General features: G+C 45.8%; 1 protein-coding gene across 3 annotated transcripts in view; it reads left to right on the top strand.

Annotated features, from left to right (window-relative positions):
* The window catches only part of ADGRG2 (adhesion G protein-coupled receptor G2), a 123849-nt gene that overhangs the window by 9383 nt on the left and 89996 nt on the right, over nt 1–24470 (top strand). Inside the window, exon 1 of one of the 3 annotated variants that reach the window (XM_058713995.1) lies at nt 11473–11560. The exons of 1 other annotated variant lie outside the window; for it this stretch is intronic. In XM_058713995.1, coding sequence (XP_058569978.1) covers nt 11548–11560 — 13 coding nt within the window. In that variant the 5' untranslated portion in view covers nt 11473–11547. Of the gene's footprint in view, nt 1–11472; nt 11561–24470 lie in introns of those variants that run through there. One more of the 3 variants, XM_058713996.1, reaches the window with a different exon arrangement.

Raw genomic sequence — 24470 nt, 5'->3', positions numbered from 1 at the left:
TAGACCTGATAGCATCCTTTACGGCATTTTTTCCTTCCAGCCCATGATTTGCTCTAGGATTGTTGGCATTTAGTTGTCAGGTCTCTTAGCCTCCTTTAGTCTGGAACATTTCCACATCCTTTCTTTGTCTTTTATGATATTGGCAGTGTGGGGAAGGAAAAGTAATGTTCCCCTTGTGATAAAAGACAGATTAATGGGGCGCCTGGGTGGCTCAGTCCGTTGAGTGTCTGACTTCGGCTCAGCTCACGATCTCAGGGTTCATGGGTTCGAGCTCTGCGTCGGGCTCTGTGCTGACAGCTCGGAGCCTGGAGCCTGCTTCAGATTCTGTGTCTCCCTCTCTCTGCCCCTCCCCTGCTCACGCTCAGTCTCTCTCAAAAATAAACCTAAAAAAAATTAAAAAAAAAGACATTAACAAGAGAAAAAGAAATTTAATAACGTGTACCTCCTGTATACATGGGACAGACCTAGGACAACTGAGTAACTCCCCGAAATGGCCCAAACCACCACCTTAAATGTCATCTCTGGCTAAAGACAAGAGAAGGTATGTGTGGGGGGCGGGGGGGGGGGGACAGTTGTGGGAGGTTACCTGGCTGTAAACACTAAGCACTGTAAACGGTAAGGTTGTGATGCAGATTTAAGTCCTGGCTTCTCTCTTGATAAAGGTTTCTAGAGATTTAGAGTCATCCCTGGTATGGAGAGGAAGACACCCTTACAGACGGAGATTTCCCTTATGCATGTAAATGGCTCTTCCAAAAGGGTAACTTCTAACCAGTAGTCTGCTCTTCTTAGAAATAATCAGTTTAAAATAATCCTTATGCCAAAGAGGCACGTTTTGGTGTCGCAAATGCTTCTCGTCTTCAGCATTTAGGATGAATACAGACCATCTCCCTCTCTTTTAAAGAGAATATTCATCATTTTGGGCTTGTTTGATGTTTCTTGTAATTAGATACAGATTATACATTTTGGGCCACAATACTGCAGAGATGATGATGTGTTCTCAGGGTATCACATCTGGAGGCCCACATGTCTGGATGTTTCTCTCTTCCTCATTGGTGATGTTAATTTTGGTCACCTGGTCAAGGTGTTATCTCATTTCTCCACTGTGTGGTTTCCGGTCTCTTCCTTGCTAATGTGTATTCTGGGGGAGACACAGATAGACTGCTCCTTCTCATCAGTATCTCTCTCTAGATTTCGCAGTCAGTGGTGATTTTTGCCTGATTCAATCTTTAATATGACGGTTGAAGATAATGATTTTCCAACTCTGATATTCCCTCCACATTTACCAGTTGGCCTTCGCCAAGAACCCTTCCTCCTTATATATTTATTCATTCCTGTCTTTATTATCGGTACGTGATGTGGAAATGTCGGGGTTTGGAGCCGACAGCCAAGAAAGAATTCTTCAGATGTCTTCGGTGCAAAAAGATGGTTTTATTAAAGCACAGGGACAGGACCCGTGGGCAGAAAGAGCTGCCCTGGGGTTGTGAGGGGTGACTGATTATATACCTTCGGGTTGAGAGGGGCTTAGGGAGAGCCTAAGTCTCTAAATAATTTTAGAAGCAAGGTTTCCAGGACCTTGAGGGGGCTAGTATTGTTAGGAAAGGGTCATTTACTTCTGTCTAATAAAACCTTAGTCATGAGACCCTTCAGATGTATATCAGTGGATCATATGTTTGGAGGAGGATTGCTAACATATATTTGGGGGGTGGAGATAAAGGAAGTTTCCAAAGGAATTTTTATACGTTAAAGGAGACTTACAGAATCACAGAGGCCCGGATGACATTAAGCTAAGATTGCCTTTTGCCCTTAGCAAAGTATCAGCATCGAGGCAGTTGCCTTCTTAGAGGGAGGTCACTCTGCCTGTCACAAGGACTTGTCAGTGGGCTGTAAGCTGCAAGGAAATTTAATGTTTTTCTTTTGCCTTTGTTCTCCACATCAGTATGGACTCATGAGTTCCTATTTTTTCCGTGGTTTGTAATTCATTACTGTACTTAATGATTTTTGTTCTCGTGTTGTGAAGAATGTAATTCCTAATTCTGTTTCCTCTTTCTTCCCTGCTTCAGTGCACCCCTCTCTCTCTTCTGGATCATTTCCATTAGCTTACAATCATGCTCTAAGACATAATATCTCCTCCACTGGTTCCACATCCCCCTCCTGTCGCCCCCATGTTACTAGTCACCTCTTCTGAGAGAAACCTCTTAAAAGATCACACATACTTAATTACCCCACATTCCTCATCACCCCACATTCTTCCCCTGTCCAATCCGGGTCCTGTCCTGAGGCTCTGGTCAGTTCTCAATGAACTCCACACTGCCAAACACAGCACTTGCCCAACAGCAGCTGTCACGTTTCTGACTTATTGTGCAGCAGCTTTGGGCACAGTCACTCTTTCCTTCTGTGAACGCTTTTCTCCTTGTGGCTTCCGTTGTACACTCTCTTGTACTGCACTTTTCCTACTCTTGCTCGTAACTCATTCTAAGTCTTCATTTCTGACTCGTCCTTCTCTGCACAGCCTACAAAGTTTGGTGTCCCCCCAGGGCCCTGGGACTCCTTTTCTTCTCCTTACAGACTCTCCGGAGATGACCCCACCAGTCTCGTGGCTTTACATTTCATCTAGATGCTAGTACCTGCCGCCGTGACCTTTCCTACCACTGAAGACTTACTAGTCCATTCTTTTAAAAACTTTGTATCTACTCTGCCCCTTTCCCAACTTTATTGAAGTATAATTGACAAATAGGACTTGTATATATTTAAGGTGTACAATTTGCTGTTGTTTTTTTTTTTTTTTGAGAGAGAGAGAGAGAGAGTGGGTGAGCAGGGAAGAGGAGCAGAGGGAGAGAGAGAGAGAGAGAGAGAATATATACCAAGCAGGCTCCACGCTCTGTGCTGAGCCCAACACAGGGCTCAATCCCGTGGCCCTGGATTCATGACCAGAGCCAAAATCAAGAGTTGGACGCTTATAGGAATGAGCCACCCAGGAGCCCCTAGTTAGCTGTTTTGTTATAGGAATACATTGTGAAGTCATCACCACACTCAAGCTAACTAACATGTACCCCCTCACACAGTTACCTTTGTTTTGGGGTGTGTGTGTGTGTGTGTGTGTGTGAACAGTTAGGATCTACCCTTTTAGCAAACTTCAAGTATACAATACAGTATTGTTATCTGGAGTCACCATGCCATACATTAGTAGATTCCAGAACTCATTCATTTACACTGCTTTATAAAAAGTAAACTCCAGCCTCCTTAGCATGGCATTCATACTGCACTACCTCTGTGAGATTAAAATGTAGAGTCCATCTCATGGTCTCAAAAAATATCTTTGAGATCTTTACACTGGCTCACAAATATCATCGAGAACTACCCGGAAACGATGTTGATAAATTGACCAATTCTAAGAATGTTGAAAGTTTGGGGGGAAACTTGAAACATTAAAAGGCTCAGAAATGGGAGCTGTAGAAAAATAAAACGGGGAAGAAGGCACAGAAAAAATCAGGCTCTTAAACGTTGTGTGCTTTTTAAATATCAAAATGAAAAATCTGGAGACAAAAGACTTGCTAATCCACATGGATGTCTAATAGGCGTCCCACACTCGGTGTTTGCAGAGCGACATCTGATTCCTTGCCTCTGCTACCCCAAACCTGATCCTCTCCCCGCGAGCCCCATCTCTGCGTGTGGCACCACCACCCACCCAGTTGTCCAAGCCCCGGGCCTCTGAGTCTCCTGCCCTGCAGCCACCCCGTCAGCAAGTCTTGTCAGTTTGGCTCCCCGAGTATGTCCAGGTGCTCCCACTCCCGTCTTCACTCCTCCACCTGTGTCGGTTTGCTACCACCTCTTTCTCGGACGACTGCAATGGCCTCCTTAATCCGTTCTCCATACAGCGGCTGGAGCATCTTTTTAGAAGCATTAATTGGATGCCAGTCCCCTGCTGCTCACCTCTCCCCGTTGACCATCCTCCTTTTCATTCTTCCAGCACGACAAGCTCCCTTTGGTCTTAGTACTAACTGTTCTCCCTGGAATGTCCTCTTTGTCTCTTCCCCCATCTTTTTATGGCTGATTTCTCATCATTTACATGTCAGTTTAAATATCACCTCTGATCAGTTGATCGAAAATAGCCAACGAATCACCGTCTGTATCGTTCTCATTTTAAGTCTCAACACCGCGCTTTACCATTATATTGGTTTTCTTGTTTATTTGTATATTTATTGTTCCCCTCTTCATCTCCTTCTCTCCTTCAGCTAGAATGTGAGCAGGACCCACACTATCCCTAGTGCCTAGAATAGTATTTGGTATGTAATAGGTATTCAATAAATATTTGATGAATGAATGATACATGTAAATTGCCTGACAAAGTTTTCAGTACATGGAAGACGCTAAATGTTCTTTTTCTAAAATGAGTGACCATCTCTTTCTGGGACTAATCCTAGAAGCTTCTGGTAAGGATGGTGATTTGACAAACAGATGCATATTTATGTGTTAGGATCCCAGTTATTAGAGATTCCAGATGAAGGGGAATTGCATTTTACCAAGAAAACAAACAGTGCTAGAATTCCAGGAGTCAAAAGTGTCACATTTTTCAGTGGGGGACTTTCCTGGCCCTCCTAACTATAAGGCTGGTTCTCAGATATTTAAAAATAGTAACATGTTTCCCTTGGGATTTAGACATGTGAATTTCCTAAACCCTCTGACTGTTTATGTTAGGCGAACGTGATAACCACCCGCACTACGGAAACACGCAAACCCTCTGTATATGAATGGAATACGTCAAAAGAGGGAGAGAAAGATTGGGAGGATGTATGCTAAAAGTCTTCCCTTTCAGGTATTATTTGGAGGTTAGCTGTGGGTTTTTGGTAAACTTTTGTAGTGGATTCTATATGGTACTAAAGCTTCCAGGAAAAATCAGTACAAATGAACTCAGCTAGTGGTTTTGTTATACAGATGATTAACTTTTTGATCGAATGCATCACATGTTTTAGGGTATTTGGAGAAACCATTACCCTTGACCCAGTAGGATTTATATCTTTTCGTTGAATCAAGTGCTCATTGTATTCATTGTTCACACAGGAGTCCAGAGCTGTGTACCACTGTTCCCTCTTGTGAGGTTTATCACCTGTGCATCAATGTTAGTCATTTTCTTGGGCTCATCAGCATCCATCTGTAGTGAAAGTAGGCAAGTGTGTCTGGTGGCATTTCAGGGATATTTGACTCATCTGTGGAAGTGGGCTAAATGTATATACCTGTATTTTTTAAGTTAAACTGTTTATCGAAGTACATGTTATACATATCATAAATGGACGGCTCAGTGACTTTTCACAAACCGCACACACCTGTTACCAGCCGCCATATGAAGAATCAGAACACGGGCAGCAACCGCAAGCCCCCTTCGTGCCTCCTTCTGGTCACTGCCTCCCCGGAGTAACTCCTAGTCTGAGTCACATGTCAGAGCTTCATTTTGCCTGTTCTTGAATTTTGTATATATGGTTCCACACAGGACTTCTGACTTCTTCCACTCGGTACTGTTTGTGATATTCATTTTTACTGTGTGTGCAGTCCTGGTTGCCGTATTCTATTATAGGACTGTGGTAGTTTATCCTTTCTGCTGTCGTTGGGCCATTGGCTTGTTTACGGTTTTTTTGCTTTAATAAACAGTGCTGTAGGGAACACCCTTGGACATATCTTTTGATGAACACGTGTATGCATTACTACCCAGTAAATACTGTAGGGGAGGAAAATACTTTCCCATTTACCTTTCAAGTTCTTGGCTGAGAACCCCCCCCCCCACCAGAATAAAAGACAGATAAACAGAAGAAAAGTGAATCTAATAACATGTATACCTCCCACATGCATGGGGAAGACCCAGGAAAACTGAGCGACTCCCCCAAATTGTGCAAGATGCCCCTTAAATACCATCTCCAGTGAATGACAAAGGAAGATGTTGGGATGGTGGGAAGCCAGTCATGGGACGCTACCAGGAAAACCACAATAGAGGAGGGTAAGGTTGTTATGCAGACCTAAGTCCTTACCTTCTGCATTGATAATGTTACAGCAAATACCTGGCGCCCAGGAAGAGACAAGCGACAAGTACTAAGCAAATCAGAAAACACAGTTTATTTCACATCAGTGCTGGCCCAGCGGAGTCACCTCCAAAGGCTGAGCCCCGAACCTTGGCATTGGCCTCCTTTTATGGCTGGGATGGTAGGGGGTTGAGAGACCAAAGAAAAAAGGGAGGGGCAGTTGGACAGGAGGCAAGCAAGATTACAGAAGCCAAAAGTGTGCAAGGGGCGTATCCAGCCTCGGACAAATGGCTGGCCCCTTTTATCTTCTTTTTGCTAGCTTTTCTTCTCAATAAGAGCTTCTAGAGATTGGGGTATCCTCCTGGTACACGAAGGGAGACACCTTAGAAATTGATATTGCCCTTATAAATGTAAATGTGTCTTATAAAAGGGTAACTTCTACTGGGTTTTCAGAGCTCCTCCTGTGTCTGTGGTTTCTTAAAAATAATCAGCCTCAACATAATCCTTATGCCTAACAGGCATATTTTGGGTGTCCTGTTGATGAGGCTTTGGGGTGATGGTGGGGGGTTCGTGGGGTTTGGAGCTGACGGCCAAGAAATAATTGTTGAAGACGTCTTTGGTGCAAAAAGGTGATTTTATTAAAGCACGGGGACAGGACCCATGGGCATGAAGAGCTGCCCCGGGACCCTGAAGAGAGACTGATTATATACTTGGGGTTGGGGCGGGGTGGGGGGGGGGTAAGGTAAAGTCAAGAGTTTCCAAAGAGATTTTCATATGCTAAAGAAGACTCACAGGATACTGGAGGCCTAGTCGAGGTGGTTTTTCCCTCTAGCAAAGCATTAACATTAAGACAGTAGGGGGTTCCTGGACAAATGTTTTAGTCTGCCTGCCTCAAGTATCTGTCAATGGGCTGCAGGTTATAAGGAAATTTAATTTTACCTGCCATTTCCTTCCTGCCTTTGTTCCCCACATCACCATGGAGGAGGGGTGCTGTTGGGGCTCCAGGAAACTGCCTCTACAGGTTTCTGGAGATGAGGCTGTAGATAAAATTGCCTTTTTCTTATAATTTACTAAGATGTTTGTAAACTGATGGAGACCCACGTCCTGCAGGACTGTGATCTCTATCAGTTAACCATTTGTTTTCTGTCCTTTCCTTTGTTCTTGGACAGTCAGGAGTGTGGTAGGAATATCACACGTATCTCACGTGGAGGGGGGTGGTGTGCTAGCTTGTGTTTTGCCCTCAGCCACCTTATGTTCCCTCATCACTATTCTGCTTCCCTTCAGTACCTAAAGGAATGCTTTAAATATATAGGTGAGCATTGACAACGCAGGTTTTTGATCGGCACGGGTCCACTTATATGCAGATTTCCTTTAATACAGTACTATAAATGTGATCTTCCTTATGATTTTCTTAACACTTTTTTCCCTAGCTTACTTATTGTAAGAATGCAATATATAATACATACAAAATATGTGTTAATCAACTGTTTATGTTATCGGTAAAGGTTCAGGTCAGCAGTAGACTATTAGTAGTTAAGTTTTGGGGGAGTCAAAAATTACATGCAGATTTTCAACTGTGCTGGGGAAGGGGTAGGGCCAAACACCCCTAACCCCTGCATTGTTCAAGGGGCAGCTATTTCTAATCATTTGCACAGTTGTCAATTATTTTCTCCTCTGAAAGCAATTAGGATTAGTAGTCACCTTTGGACATACTCACACGTCTGTATCCACATATAATACTGATGCTTTTTATTCATAACTTGAATTCACTTTTGGCATCTGTTGTATTTCTACCTTAATTTTTTCCTAAGTCTGTTTCTATGCTCATTTATTCCTTTACCAACTACCTATATCCAATGTCATTTAAAGAATATCTTAAGAATTTTGGTCTGCTTTCTCTTTTCCTGCAACACACACACACACACACACACACACACACACACACACACACGTAATTATTTTGAAATGAAAAACACTCCTGAAACTGTTGAATGTGTTTTGCAGATGTTGAGGCAAAGGTTTACCTACCTGAATAGACTTGGAATGGTACCGGCTTCTTAAGCACTGGTTCATAATTTTGCCAAGAAAAAAAAAGGAAGGAAGGGAAGAAAGAAGTAATTGAACGTTTTGAAAAACTGAAGCATACTTTATTTTGTGATTACACCCAGGTTGGCAGGTTGATACTAGTTTCTTTCATTGTCCCAAGTTGCATTAATTTACTCCATTCAGCAAATCTGAAGTTTATTCCACAAACTGGATAGAGTGAATATAGGCTGAAATCAAGCAAATACCTTCCATTTGGTTTTGGTGGGAGATACGGTCGCAGAATGAACTCTATACAGAGAACCATGGGTGAATACTACTATCTCCGGCAGTGCTTTTCAATTGTCCAAGCCTATCTCCCAGGGATCTTGTTAAACTGGAGGTGCGGATTCTGTAGCTCCGGGGCTGGAGATTTCAGGGGACCACACTTTGAATAGCAAGGCTTTAGAGCACAGCTGGGGATTATGTGGAACCTTTGTCCATTGCCCATTTCCAGGATGACAAACATCCCTGCCCACGCGTCTCTCTGTGCTGGTCCTCCCAGCGCTGGCTGAAGAAGCAGGTGTGTGCAGTCTGCCTTAGAGTGGCTCACAAAGCCAGTACTCTTTGAATGTTTCTGTCACCTTCAAGAAGAAACTCCTTCCAACCTCCTTCACCTAGTCTCTCCTCAGACATTCCAAACACCTGAAGAAAAACTGCTGCACTCAAACGCGTGCCAAACCAAAACGCACACACACACACACACACACACACACGCACGCACACACACACACGCACACACACACCCACCCAGGTACTGACCTGAAGAAAGGACTGAGGCAGGGCATGCATGAAACAACCCTCTTCTCTCCTGGCTTCAACATTTCATACTTCCTCATTCATTCCAGAGAGACCCGGTGTTCATCTCAATGTCCCTGCCCCCCCCCCCCCCCCCCGACCACCTCAGTACCCAGCAGCCCCCTATCGGCTGTGCATTTTGCTGCCCGAGAGCCCGCTCTGCTCGTTCGGGGGGCAGGTCGGGAGTGCAAGGGAACGGTGGTCCTTTGCCCATGGGTGGGGTAACGAGACAGACTGGCATTCTCCAGTGCCCCCCCACACACACACCGAGTTCCCCGGGACTGAACTTCAGTCACCCCCAGTGGTAACTGGCTGGATAACGCACCTGTATTAGCTGTTGCTGCTTCCCCCTCATCTCCGCATTCTCCTGTTCCCGGGGATCACATCCTAAGTCAACTACTTGCTCTCGAATCCTTCCTCAGAGTCACCTTTGGGAGGAACCCAAACTATGTTCGGGGTCTTCAAGGCCAGCAATCAGGAATTACTTTTGTTTAATAAAATTCCATTACAAGAAAACCACATAGGAGCCCCGTGAGGTTTGTTTTGGGGGGTTTCACCAGTGTCTAGCTATTGTGTTGGCATGACACAAACCTTTTAGATGGCTGGAAGTATGTCCGGTCACGGAGAGAATGCTTTTGTGTTCTTGGGCTGTTTGGGGACCGTGTCAGCAGAGGCGATATCGTGGGCCCCTCAGCAGAGCCGATTCTGGTCTTTCTGGCCCCTGCCCAGTGGGGTGTTTGTGAGTTTTGCCTCAGAGCTCTTGACCGCATCTTGTGCCCCCCACGAACTTCACCCTGGCCACATCCTACTCTGTGTTCCTCTCCCTGCCATTCTGTATTTTGGGCTCTCTGTCCAGCCCCTTGGGACAAGGAGCTCTTTCGTGGACCTTCATCTTACTGCGAAGGCCTCTGATGTTAAATTTCGAGGATGTACCCACGCCTGTTTTCCAAGCTTTGCATCAAGGATCAGTGCCCCTCCTAGCCACATCTTCAGCTTGAACTCCTCCTCCTGCCACCTTCCCGAGACTGGAAGTGGATCTGAACCGGGGCATAATCCAAGCCTCTCAGTACATTTAAAGACTGCCTGCACCGACATCGGGATTCTTAATCCTTCTGTACGTTCACAAGTGTGTTATGACCCAGCCTTCTCCCCTCAAGACCTTGGATGCAGAATTTTCCTTTCTGTGGCTCCTTGCGTGTTTGGAACTCCCACCATGCAGGGATGTTCGGGAGGGTAGCCTGACCTGCCACTCTGGACTGGATTTCTCGGTCTCGCTGTTCCTCTGCCAGAGTGTGTTGCCTACCAGACTGAATACCCATATCTTTGTTTGGACCTCTTGGGGTTCCTAATCAGAGTCCCTTGGTCCTTTAGACTTGGTCTTTTAAGGGTACACGGTACATCAACAGGGCTAGCTTCAATGTAAACATCTGTAAAAACATCGAGGATGTATGGCCACATGACTTGTTCCCTGTGACTTTAGGCTCTCTTCCTGGCTTGCAGACTGCCACCTTCTTGCTGTATCCTCAAATGGTGGTGGGGTGAGGGAGATGGAGTTTGAGAGAGAGAGAGAGAGAGATCTTTCTCTTATAAAGCCACAGTCCAACTGGATTAGGGCCCCACCCTTATGACTTCATTTAACCTGATTACCTTGTAAAGACCCTATCTCCAGATACAGTCACCCTGAGGGTTAGGGCATCAACGTAAGAATTTTGAGGGTACACAATCTGGTCCATAGCGATAACTGCCTCGCTCCCTCATACCCCCTGCATTTCTCCTATTCATCTAGCAGAATCCTGAAATTCCACATTTAGAGAGTCTTTCTTTGGTTTAAAGCATTGTTAAAATGTACATGGGCATAGAATTTGGTTGATGTGCCTTGATGTGAGGTCTTCTGAGAGCAGGTAGGGGTTCAAAGAGTATGAGGTCACGGGACACCTACAGCCAGGGAATGGGCCCCACCTAGAGGACAGAAGGGTACTAAAAAGGAAGTTGGTTTACTCCAAGCAACGTCTGTTCATCTTGCCAAGGCCTGTTGAAGTCCTCAGAATCATTTTCTTACCACTTCCTGCAAAATAACCCTTAAAATAAAAGAATTGTGTATGTAGCCCTGCTTTCTTGGGTTTATGACTGGCCTTTTAAAAAATGTGCATATTATTTATTTTTGAGAGAGAGGGTGCATGTAGGCCAGGGGCAGAGAGAGAAAGAGAGAGAGAGAGAAGAGAACCCCACGCTGACAGCAGGGAGCCCGACGTGGGGCTCTAACTCATGACCTGAGCTGGGGAAGTCAGATGCTTAACCGAGTCACCCAGGCACCTATTGACTGTGCAAAGGGAGAGGTAGAGGTACAACTTCTCATTGGTTTATCCAGCCTTCTATCAACACAGACGTTTTACCGGAAAATTATGTATAATGACAACAGATGTTTTCGTAAGGCTTCTTACGTGCTACTGGAATTAAAGATTAAATTAGGTACAGGATGATTTTCATATTAACTATGATTTTGATAATCTTCGTTACTGTTTATTACTAAATGGTAATCCTTCATTAACCAGGATGTTTCGACTTCAATACTTCAGCTTCCTTCCCTGCTAGGATCGAAATGGTACCTGAGGTGAAGTGAGCCTTGTGTCTTGTTGCTGCCGGGTTCAACTGCTTGTGGATGATTGGCTCAGGTAAGTAATCAGAACACTGTATATCAGTCAAGCACATGGCTCTGACCCCTGTGTGGCCTTTGCTCCTATGGGGACCCACTGTGGGTGGGTCTGTGCTGGTTCAGTTGTGCTGAGGAAAGTGCAGAGAATTCCATGTACTTTGGACCTGCTCCATCAATGGTGTCACCAGGAGAGCTTCAACCCCGGCTGTACATTTAAAAAATGTGGGTTTTTCAAAATGCTTTTAAAATGCACAAAGGTAAGCGCTATCTTGAAATTGGTGTTTATCTTCTCATATGTACACTTCCTACATATGTATACTTTCCTAAGCAAAGGAGAATGCTTCTTGCAAGCTTTTAAACTTTATATGATGGTTATCTTTTCTGTTGTCGTATTCTTCTGCAATTTTCATTTTCAAACATTTTTTTTGGTGACACTTGTCCTCGTTACACGTAGCTCTAGGTCATGTCTGTGTCTTTGCTCTGTGGCGTCCCATCATGTAAACATACATTTATGCCTGCTTCTATCGATGGTCACTGAAGTTGTTGCAGATTTCATTGTGAAAAACGAAGCTACTATGAACAGCCGTGAACATATTTACTTGTACTGGTATATGAATGTTTCTCCAGGGATTAAATATCTCAAATTGGAAGTGCTGGATGGTAGGGTTTATGCCTCTTCAAGTGTACTAGGTATTGCCAGATTGCTTTCCTAAGGGACAGAATCCTTGCCAACACTTAGCGTAGCCAGACTTTTGGATATTGCTGAGATGGTAGGCATTGGTATTATATCTCTTTCGGTTTTGATTTGCGTTTCTCTGAGTACCATTGTTCACTGGCTATTTCAGTTTTATCTTGTGAAATTCTAGTTCCAGTTTTTTACCTATTTTCTGGCAGGTTATCAATATTTTTTTGGTATTGATTTGTAGATGCTCTTTATATATTCTGGAAACTAATTTTTTGTGATATGTGTTGTAGACAGTGACTCCCACTCTGTGGCTTACTTATTTATTTATTTATTTTTACTTTTTATGGTATTTTCTGATAAAGTTCTTACTTTTAATGTAGTCAAATTTCTTTTTTTTTTTCCTTCTCTTATGATTTCTCCTCTTTTCGTGTTCCTGTCCTGCAAACCTAAAGATATTCTTTTGTTTGTCTCCTGAAAGTTTTTAAGTGTTGGCTTGGGAAATAATTTGTCTGATTGGAACTGAGGGAGAGGAATCTGGATTGTTTTTCCGCGTGTGGAAAACCAGTCGTCCCAGCGTCCTTGCCCTCTTGAGCTGCTTCTGCCCTCGCACTTCCTTTGCTGTACATAGCAAGTGTCCTTATGTGTGCAAAGCTGCTTCCGGGCTCACCCAAATGTGCCCTCCTGGTGTATTTGTCTAACTGTGAGAGAATACTACACTGCCTTCTTCATTGCTGTAGCTTTCTTTCTTTCTTTTTTTTAATGTTTATTTACTCTTTGAGAGAGAGAGAGGGAGAGAGGGAGGGAGACAGAGTGTGAGCAGGGAGGAGCAGAGAGAGGGAGACAGAATCCGAAACAGGCTCCAGGCTCAGAGCCGTGGGCACAGAGTCCGATGCGGGTCTTGAACTCACGAACCGTGAGATCGTGACCTGAGCCAAAGTCAGATGTTCAACCGACTGAGCCACCCAGGCTCCCGTAGCTGTAGCTTTCTAATGAGTCTTGGTGTCTGGTAGGTGAAGCCTTTCTTTCTTGTTCTTCTTTGTCAAGTTGTCTTAGCCACTTGCTTTCACATACACACTTTAGAATTACCATAAATTTCCGTGAAGAACCTCATTGAGCTTTGAGTGAAATTGTCTTGAATTGTAGCACTGTACATTTTTTCCGAGATTACTTTCATGTAGATAATCTCATCCTCACCTTGCGACCACTTGGGAGGTAGGTTAATATCACCCCATTTCTCAGATGAGGAAGCATAGTAGCGAAATTAGATGCCTTGCTCACAGCTCAGAGGGTGTCCATAGCAGTCAGGTCTTTTTTTTTTTTTTTTTTTTTTAACTTTTTCTTTTTGTCTCCCCCCTTTTTGCTTGAGAAATAACTCACAGAGCATAAAATTCACCGTTGTAGAGTGTGCAATTCAATGTGTGTGTGTGTGTGTGTGTGTGTATGTGTGTTTTAGTTTTTTTTATTTAAGTAATCTCGACACCCAATGGGTGGCCTGAACTCACAACCCTGAGATCAAGAGTTGCGTGCTCTTCCGACTGAGCCAGCCAGGTGCTCTGAAATTTCATATATTTTTTTTTGTTTTTGTTTTTGTTTTTTAGCATATTCACAAGATTGTGTAACTATCACCACCATCTAATTCCAGAACATTTTTCATTACCGACTCATTAGCAGTCACTCTCCATTTCTCCCTTCCGCCCTCAGCCCCTGGCAACCATTCGTCTACTTTCTGTCTCTAGGGATTCCCCTACTCCGGACATTTCCTATAACTGGAACCATACGGTATATGGCCTTCTGGGTCTGGTTTCTTTTGCTTAGCATCATGTTTTCGGAGGTCCTCCCTGTCGTGAGCCAGGACTTCATTCCTTGTCCTTTCCCTTCTTCATTTCTCCTTTCTTCACCTTCACCTTCTTTTCTTTTCCATTCTCTTCCTTTTCCTTCATTCCTTCAGTCCTTTAGACGTGTTTTCTGACTCTGGGTCCAGCTCTTTTTACAGTTACCATATTAAATCAATCAGTAAGTGGAAATTCGTTTCCTCAAGAAGTTAAGGACCCAGTGAAATTATTACTCACACGCCTAACAACAAAGCTAAGCCAGACTTTTGCTAAGCACTGTGTCTGGAAGGCTGAATGTTGTTTAGGTTGTGAGCTGTGCGTTAGATATGTGCACTTGCTTTTGTAGCCGTGAAGCGGTATTTTCTTCCAGCGAGCATCAGGTAGCTGGTCGAATGTGCTGTAATAGAGCTTGGCACCTTAAGCAAAGAACCCTTCTCTCTGCGGCAATGTGCCTATTCAGTTAAGCAATATTTTGCCGTTAGCTTTAACCATGAGCTTGAATTGAACTCTGAAGAAGAAGTAGAACAAGTGACAATACGACTTGCCAAGGCCTGAACCAAGCCAGGGACAAATATATGTTTCCCCGCACAGTCCACCCAAATGATTCCTTACTGTTCCCTAGACCACTCCCATTGAACAACTGAACCCGCCCCGTTTGCCAGGGTGGGGCGAGAGGAGGGCTTAAACATGCACACGCACACACGCGCGCACACACACGCACACGCACACACTCACTCAGAGTTAATGAAGCTTGCAACAAACCTCAAGTTATTCTGTTAACTAAGCCTAAATCAAGCCAATAATTCATTTAGATTTTAACCAGCTATTTTGGAGATTGTTTTGTGTGGCTTTAGTTCTTCCAAATGTTCACAACCCATAAAATTGGTTTTGGAAATACAGGTTTCCCGTGCTGTCCAAAAGTAGAGCATTCTTGTGAAACCTTTTATAAACCAAAATGGTATAAAGCTGAAAGTGGGAGAAGCAATTAGCATTACGTAAAAGTGAAATGGTGAAACTTCCAGAAATGGGTAGTAATCCTATTGTCTTTTGCCTACAAGGAATCACAAAGTTGAGTTTGAGTTCCTTTGCAGTAGTTTTTCTTCCCCTAGGTTTTCAGATGTCATTCTTTCATTCTTTCTCTATTTCCTTTTTTTTAAAGTTTATTTTGAGAGAGAGAGAGAGAGAGAGTATGCGTATGTGTGCCCATCGGGGAGGGGCAGAGAGAGAGAGAGAGAGGGAGAGAGAGAATCTGAAGCAGGCTCCATGCTGTCACCACAGAGCCCGACTTGGGGCTCAGTCTCATGAACCATGAGATCGTGACCTGAATCGAAATCAAGGTTGGACGCCCAACCGACTGAGCCACCCAGGCGCCCCAGGATTGAATTAGTACAAATAAAGCACTTCAAATCCTGCCTGATCATAGCCTGCAGTTACTAGACTTTGGCTGTCATTTATCCGAACACCATGCCAACCCATCACTTAATTTTCCTCTGACTCGTTGCTTGGTTCCATCAAGTCCAGACTGATTCACATCAGGAGTAATCTTTCCTGTCTGGGTAAGTGGGTGATCAGGGATCCTTCTTCCAGAGAGCTGTGTCTTTTCCCTGTGGCGCTCATCCCCAGCTCTCATCCCCCAGTGGGCCTCCAGGCATCTTTCGCAGGCCACCTCTCAAAAATCTCCCCCGCACCCCCCCTCCCCGGTCAACACACACTTCATATCCACTTCCCAGCTTTGATTTTCTGCTTACTACTTATTACTAATAGCGTACAGATTTTATTGAGCAGCTAACAGTGTTTTTAGTGTAGTTTTGTTTTGCTATTGCTGGGATAGAAAAAAACCCCAAAATATGCTGCTCGTGAGATTTTTTTCTGTTTTAAAAAATAATATATCTTTATTGTTAAAATTTTAGAGATTCCAGAAAACCGCAACAAAACAAATATAATTCAACTCGAGTCCCACCCTTCCCCCCCCCCCCACCTCCGAGTTGGCATCTTGAGGTGTAGTAAGAAGGCAAGTTTCCACCAGCTCTGGAGGGAGTGCATTTTCTAGTCTACTCCTGTAACTTCAGCTAAACAGCTCAGAAGCAGATGAAGACTTACCCTGTTCTCTAAGTATTATGATTCCGATTCCTTTGGACTTGAGTCCATATTCTCATATGAAACTTGTCTGAGACAAAAGGAGTGAAAAAGCTGAGTGAAAAGGAATGTTCCCTCGTGTGGAGTTTAGGGTCTCCTGGCGTATCGGCCAAGCGTTGCCCGACTCCTGCCAACCTGAACGTCTTAACAGCAATGGTCACGCCGTGACTCAGTTTCTCTCTGCTGACTTTCCTTATAATACGGAGCAAGCTGCACTCTCTCTGTGTCGTCTCCTCTAGGAATGTCATCCATCTCCTCGTGTGTTCCCTTCACGGCCCTCTTTCACACTTGAGACGGTTGCCTGTGTTTGTCCGTTTACATTTCTATTTGCTTGAGTGCCCCATTGGCATGTGAGTTCCAGAAGGGCACAGTTGTATCCGTCCTGCTCCCTGGTGTGTTCCTAGTGTGGCGCCGTGGGCTGCCAGCCAACCAATCCTCAAACGTAGGCCTGGCCCCTCACGGCCCCTCGAGTATACTTTCTCTTCCGGTCTCCACATGCCTTTAACGAATGACAAAGTCAGTGATTCGGTGATCCGACCCTCCCACCGGCCGGTGCCTTGAGACAGAAAGCTCACTAAGCCTTCACACTCAGGGGTCGGGAGCCCACACTGGCTACGTCCTGGGGGGGGCGATTGTGACGGGGTGGGGATGAGGAGCAGGGCACAGGGAAGGGGGGCCGCAGGGGGCTGGACGAGGTGGGGCCGCCGGGGAGGACAGAGCGCAGGTGTCTTCGGAGGAGCCCGTTCAGTTTTACCCACGACCCCGGGCGCGTGAGGCAGCCGAGCGGCTGGCCTGCCTGCCGCGCTTCAGCCCCGAAAGCTGGTGAGAGCACTACGAAGCGGCACTCGCGAGCCGGTGCCGGGAGCCAGACTCCACCCTGGGCACCCTTCCCGCACTTACTCACCCCTGCACACAAGAACCGTGAAGGGCAAACATCCCTGAAACAGGGATCATCCCTGTTTCATCGCTCTGGGCTGACAGCAGCGAGCCCGACGCGGGGCTCGAACTCCCGAACTGTGAGATCATGACCTGAGCCGAAGTCGGACGTTCAACCGACGGAGCCGCCCAGGTGCCCCTTACGTATTTTGTCTGTATTTACACCTTTGTGTGTTCCAACAACTGTGAGATGGGCACTGTTGATATTCTCTCCATTTTACATATGAAGAAACTGAGGTGCACGGAGAGACTGACTGACTTGCCCGAGGTTTTAGGGACGGCAGGGGGCACAGCCAGAATTCAAAGGCAGGCGCTTATGACCCTTGAAACGACTGCCACTTACTTCATGAGCGGGCCTGGCGACCTTTCTTTTCTATGGTTAAGATTTCTTGACAATTTACAAGGAGTTAAGAAGTTAGTGAATGTTTCTGACAAACCCCATTAGCAGCTTACCTGACCTTCCCATTCTGGTCCGTGTCTTTTCAACTTGACCCTTTCGGAGGTGAACCTGGGAGACCGACTGAAGTATTTGTTTCATATTTACCCTGCACTTTTTTTTTTTTTACTGTAGAATTCTCCATGCATCCCCGAGACTAACCTATGTGACTTCAGATGAGAGAAATAACTTCTGCTTTTTTCCTCCACATCCTCTTCATCGCTCCTGTTGAGTCACTGCTTTTATCAGTAGAATGTTCCTGGCATTCCACATGCTGACTAGCAAAGTGTGGATTAATGGTCAACATCTGCATGGCAGAAGGACACGGGGGAGCTGCCTCTGGAGAGTAGCCTTTCTGCAGTCAAGTTTGCTGACCCCTCGTAACAGTTCAAGGTCAAACTAGATGGCACATATATTATCACACCGCTTTCCCTGCAGTGTATTAAAGTGACTTACAGGCCTCTTAACAGGCAGGCCCCGTGCATCTCATGGTTCACGGAGACTTTGGGGTTTGGTGGCAGGTGATGAGCTTTGAGAGTCAGTTCATTCATGAGTTACGCTCCCATTTTCCCCAAATCTCTGGGGAGTTTAGACGCTTCCCGCAAGGGAAAAAAAAAATAGTACTCCCACATCACTTGGAACACCTCGGTTTTGGAAAAATCATTAAAAAAAAATACCGTGAAGCCACCCATGCTGCATCAGTGCTGGAGGGTCATTTGGGAAAAGGCAGCATCCAGACGCTTGTGGGAGGTAGGATTTTTACGGGCCGTCTGTGCGTCCAGTTTTGCAGTCTTCAGAGGACTCCACTGGGGCCGTCGGTGCAAACCGTTGAACCCGACAAGTCGTCTGCCAGCCCTCCCGGAAAAACACACTGACAAATCACAGCACTGGGTGGGTCAAAGAGGCTAGTACTAAAAAAAGAAGAAAATGGATGGCCCTGCTCTGGTGTGAGGCCAGGGCGCGGTGCCTCGGCCAAGTTCTCCGGTGAGAGAGGAGTTTCCGCCATCTCCGGCTTTCCCCACCCTGTCTTACACCACCCAGTCTGTAAAAATAACTCCGCTTCTGGAGGAGCCAAGTAGTCCTTTGAAGGCAACATAAGCAAAAGGAGCAGGTAGTGTTGATGCTTTAAGAGAACATCCCGATGAGGGAGGAAATAAAACAAAACGAGAAGGCCAGTTTGAAATGGGAGGTTTTCCTGGATGTCCGAGAGCTGATTGGAACGGCACTGACCTCCAGTTTCTGAGGCCCGGCCCAGCAGACCTGTGCTGTAGCTAAAGCTCCTCCCTGGGGTCTCTTCCCTTTCCCCGGCCCTCTCCTTTCGCCCTCCCTGGGAGAAGCCCTCTCCAAGCTAACGGGCAGCTTTCTACCTCAGTGCTCCTGTGTTGTCCGGGCCTTGACCCCATTGGGCCCTTCCCAGCCATCCATGCCTGTGGTGGCCCTACTCCCCATTGAAGCTGACACACTTCTCTGTTAATGACCCTGGTATTTGAAATTCATGTTCTTTAGTGGGTTGCGTTGCCTTACGAAAGAAGCCTTGAGAGGTTGTCTTTTAGAGGGCAGTTAAAAACAAAAAACTTTTGGGGCGCCTGGGTGCTTCAGTCCTCGAGCTTCCGGCTTCAGCTCAGGTCATGATCTCTTGGTTCATGGGTTCGAGCCCCGCATTGGGCTCTGTGCTGACCGGGTAGAGCCTGCTTGGGATTCTGTGTCTCCCTCTCTCTCTGCCCCTCCCCTGCTCATGCTCTGTCTCTCTCTCTCTCTCTCTCTCAAAAACAGATAATAACGATAAGTAACATTTAATAATAATAGTAAACATTAAAAAAATCTTTCCTTTTGGGGCGCCTGGGTGGCGCAGTCGGTTAAGCGTCCGACTTCAGCCAGGTCACGATCTCGTGGTCCGTGAGTTCGAGCCCCGCGTCAGGCTCTGGGCTGATGGCTCGGAGCCTGGAGCCTGTTTCCGATTCTGTGTCTCCCTCTCTCTCTGCCCCTCCCCCGTTCATGCTCTGTCTCTCTCTGTCCCAAAAATAAATAAAAAACGTTGAAAAAAAATTTAAAAAAAAAATCTTTCCTTTTAAAAAACAACAGAACTCTTCGGGTAGGAGAGGAGTCCTACTCTGTAGAGGCAAGCTTTAAAAGTCCCTTCTAGGTTGCCATCATCTTCAGTCCCTGATATAGAACATGTTTCTCTGCCTTACATAAAACACACAAAAGATAGAATCAGGGGCGCCTGGGTGGCTCAGTTGGTTAAGCTTCCGACTCTTGATTTCAGCTCAGTCATGATCTCACAGTTCGTGAGTTCAAGCCTCACGTTGGGCTCTACACTGACAGTGTAGAGCCTGCTTGGGATTCTCTGTCTCCGTTTCTCTCTGCCCCTCCCTTGCTCACACTCTTTTTCTCAAAAATAAAATTAAAAAACTTCAAAAAATGAAAAAAAAGGCGATAGAATCAGTCACTCCCATCTTTGTGTCCTCAAAGCAGTGTTCTTAGGACTATGAGCACGTTTCATAGCACCATTTATCCATGCGTAGGAGTTGACTGCAGATGCTTTTTGCCTTCACAGAACATACCCCTTTATTGTTTCCCTGTGCAGACAGACTGGCCTACATTTTGAAGAGTGTTAATTGGAAGCCACAACTTCCTGCGGACGATGTGGTCAGCCGTTCAAGGCTGCTGAAAGGACATGTGGGGGACTGAGAAGTGAAGGCTGGGTTTGGCAGGCGGAAGTCATGGGTGACCTTGATAAAAGCAACCCAAAAGCCTGACTAAAACACATTCAAGAGTGGCTAGAAGAAAGTGGAGAGACCAAGTATGGCCAGCCCCTATGTGGGTTCCATTGACTAGCTTATGAAAAACTTCGCTTCCTTGAAGGTTTTTTTTTTTTTGAAAAAAAAAATGTGTTTTAAATGTTTATTTATACTTGAAAGAGAGAGAGCGAGAGAGAGAGAGAAATGGAGCATGAGCAGGGGAGGGCAGAGAAGGAGGGAGACACAGAATCTGAAGCAGGCTCCAGGCTCTGAGGTGTCAGCATAGAGCCCGACGCAGGGCTCAACTCATGAACTGTGAGATCACGATCTGAGCCGAAGTCAGATGCTCAACCGGCTGAGCCACCCAGGCACCCCAAAGGATTTTTTTTTAAGATTTTATTTTTCAGTAATCTCTGCACCCAATGTGTGGCTTGAACTTACAACCCCAAGATCAAGAGCCACACGCTCTGCTGACTGAGCCAGCCAGATGCCCCAACCTCGAAGGATTCTTTTGTTTTCTTTACTTCATGGATAAGAGTTCAGAATGGAATATGATTGATTTTTCTATCTGGGCACCAAAGAGCCACATTTGTGGTTTAATAATACAAATAGGAAGGCCTTAGGACCTATCTATCTGTTTCCTAGTTCCCCTCCTTGGTTGGCCTCCTTCTCTGATTCATGTATTCTCCTTGAAGCTACTTTTCTTTGTGGGAGGAGGGGAACACAGAGTGCCATTTTGTTATCTGTGCTTTTGGTTGTTAATTACCTCTTGGCCTCCATGGAACAAGTGGGGTCTCTAAATAAAAATACTACCAGAGATTCTGAGACACGAGGCCAAGATGAAATTCTTACTCTACTTCTCCAGAGACCTCCTGGGTTTGTGTAACCCAGGTCCAAGGATAGAGGTCCAAGGATAGAATTTTAAGATGCTAGGGGCAAGGCAGGGGGACGAGACTGGAAGGCAAGAGCAGAAAAGAAGGGCCTGTGTACCAACGGCTCCGAGAGCCAGCACTGGTTTCCTGCTCTTCCCACATCAGTCTCTGTGCCTTCCCTGGTGGCATTAGGAAGTGTTGGGTCACATGTCTGTCCCTCACATTTGGGTTTACCCTTCTTCCTCCTGCCTTTGCCCCTCCTCATCCTCACCAGACACTTGACTGTAAGCTCGTCTTTTTATTTGTAGTTTTTTAAAAGTTTGTTTATTTATTTTGAGCGAGCGGGGAAGGGGCAGAGAGAGAGAGGGAGAGAGAAAGAGAATCCCACACAGGCTCTGTACCATCAGCGCAGAGCCCAGTGTGGGGCTCGAACTCACACCATGAGATCATGACCTGAGCCCAAATCGGATACGTAACAGACTGAGCCACCCAGGCGCCTCAAGCTCATCTTTTTTAAAGCCGGTCTCTGGTTAATCCTACCCACTCTGGTTTCTTTGTCCTGTGCCCCAGCCCCCAGCGAGGCCTTGACTGTCTGCTATGTTGTTTTTTGTTATTGGTGACACCTGCCTCATTTCCACGTTGTCTCACAGGGGCTGATGTGAGGGGGAGAGCTGGGGATTGACGTTAACCCTGTACAAATTGTATGTGACCACAAAAGCCAGGTGTGATGAACTGGGTTCTAGCCCACACTTGGCCGCTTACTACCTCTGAGCCTCTCTTGCCTCGTCGAAATCGAGGCTGTGCCTTCCACTGGCTCACCTTCAATATCCAATCCAGACACGAGGCCCACTGATGCTCCCTTCCGGATATCCTCGCGTATGTCTGTATCTCATCACCACTACCACCAGCCTCAGCCAAGCTAGCGTCTCTCTTCTCAAAGACTCATATCCCTTCCTCGGGGGTATAGAGCCCGGCCAACTACTGCCCATGGGCAACCGCCCCATGGTTTTGAAAATCAAGTTGCATTGTCACCCGGCCACGTCCATTCATTTACGTTTTGTCCGTGGCTGTTCTCTGGCCGCAGTGACAGAGTTGAGTAGCTGCAGCAGGGATCCTATAGCCTTCAAAGCTGGCAACATTTACCATCCGCCCCTTCACAGAAGAAGCTTGTCGAGCCCTGGGGGAACTGATTTGTGTCATCATTTTGAATCTCCCTCCTTTTGCAAACCCTGAATTCCATTGTATTTGTGTATGTATGACATAAGTCTATAGTTTCCATTTCCTTGATTATACATCTGACTTTGGATTTTTGTTTTATTGAATTGCTCAGACCTTCAGAGCAGTGTTTGAGATGGAGAGTGGAAACCCCAAACTGGAACCCCTACTCCACTCTGTTCCTCCCTAATCCATTTTCCACTCAACAGCCAGAACAGTCTTGCCAAAATGTGGACGCATCACCCTTGGTTTAAAGTCCTTCAGCGCCTTTCCATTGCTCTGAGAACAAGACACGAATCCTCACCTTGGCCACCAGGAGCCCGCATGAACCGAGTCTTGTCTGCTCCCTCAGTCTCATCTCCGAGTGCCCCCGACCCCTCTGCGTCCTGCCCACTCTGACATGTTTTTAGTTTGTTGCATAGGTCATATTCCCTCCTGCCACGGTGCCTTTGCACGTGCTGCTTCCACTTTGTATGGTCTTTCCCTGCCTCTTTTCTGGGTTCACTCCTCCCACTTATCCTTCGGGTTTTAGCATCACTTCCACAGGGAAGCCATCCGTGACCCCCTAGGTCAAATCCCACTGTCTTCACTTGGAGGTCCACATGCTTTTCTTGGTGGCACTTACCACATTTGCATTTCTTGGTGTTAATTTTTATATCACATCTTTGCTTCCCCGGCAGATGATAAGCTTCCTGAAGGCAGGACTTACTTTGCTTTCCAGTGTATCCCCACTACCTAGTATGGGGCCTGGCAGACATTTGTGGGTCACTTGAGGTCATGTACGCAAAAGCGTCTTGTCTATCATAAACCATCGTACAAATGGAAGAAGTTATTACTCTTAACAGACGAGAAGGAGGAAAAGTAATTCTCTCTAAATGATGAGGCTCTATGGACAGTTTGAGAACACAGGAAGGGAAATATTAAAGATGCTTGAAGCAGTAAACCTCCTCTGCTCTGCCAGAGGATGGCTTCACGGGCTACCTGGGTGGCTCAGTCAGTGAAGCCACCGACTTTTGGCTTCGGCTCAGGTCGTGATCTCGCGGTTGTGAGATCGAGCCCTGCCTCGGGCTCTGCGCTGACAGCATGGAGACTGCTTGGGATTGTCTCTCTCCTCTCTCTCTCTCTCTCTCTCTCTCTCTCTCTCTCTCTCTCTCTCCCCCCATCTCCCTCTCTCTCCCCCTCTCCCCCCCAACTCGCAAGTGCCCGCTGTCTCTCCCTCTCTCTCAAAATAAACTTAAAAAAAGGACAGCGTTCAGAAATTGAGAAAAATCTTAGAAATGTGTACCAGAGGGTATACTTCCAATTTACCCTTGTTGATGGAAGCCATTAAAATTTCTGTCCACCTCACATTTTGGTGGTCAGTTTGAAATACATTCACACATGCACCTAGAGAAGGAGAGAGCTTCTCCAAGGAATCTTAAGGGAGAGAATCCCATTTAAAACATCACACACACACACACACACACACACACACACACACACACGAACATTTATCCAACCCTGACATCTAATTTGACCTTTCTAAAAATTAATGTAACCACAAACAAACGGCAGGTTCCAGGACACCAGGGAAAAGTAAGCTTTTAAAAAGTCTGAAAAAACATCATTCGGGGGAAAAATAAGTTAGGGAATAAAGTGCAGACTCTAAATGTGGAAGAGGAAAGAAAAGCATTTTAAGGAATGACCTTCTGGCTTCTGAGTTGTACCGAGTGGTTTGGTGTCATTAGTAAGATGATCCTATTGATTGTCTTTTATTCGTGTAGTAAACAAATGGAAATCTAAGCATTTTACCACTCACAATGCGTTGTTTCCTGTAGTTATAAATATATTTTCTGCTTACTTAGCCTCAGCAGCCACATGAGAGAAAGGGTCTTGGGCTATGCCCTTTAACCCTTGGGTGTCTGGCTTGAAAGGTCCATTTTCTTATGACACTTCCCTGCTGGCGGGTAGAGGGGAGGGCTGGAAGCCCTCAGTGACCCACTCAGCAGGTCTCAGTGACAAATGACTCCCCCGGGAGATTGTCACCAGCAAATGTCTGGAGCTGGGCTGCCAACTCGGCCAAGAGTCTGCCTTCTG

The sequence above is a fragment of the Neofelis nebulosa genome, chromosome X, assembly GCF_028018385.1.
Source record: "Neofelis nebulosa isolate mNeoNeb1 chromosome X, mNeoNeb1.pri, whole genome shotgun sequence".
NCBI lineage: Eukaryota > Metazoa > Chordata > Mammalia > Carnivora > Felidae > Neofelis > Neofelis nebulosa.
The sequence above is the reverse complement of the archived record's forward strand: the minus strand, read 5'-3'. Positions and strand labels throughout refer to the sequence as shown.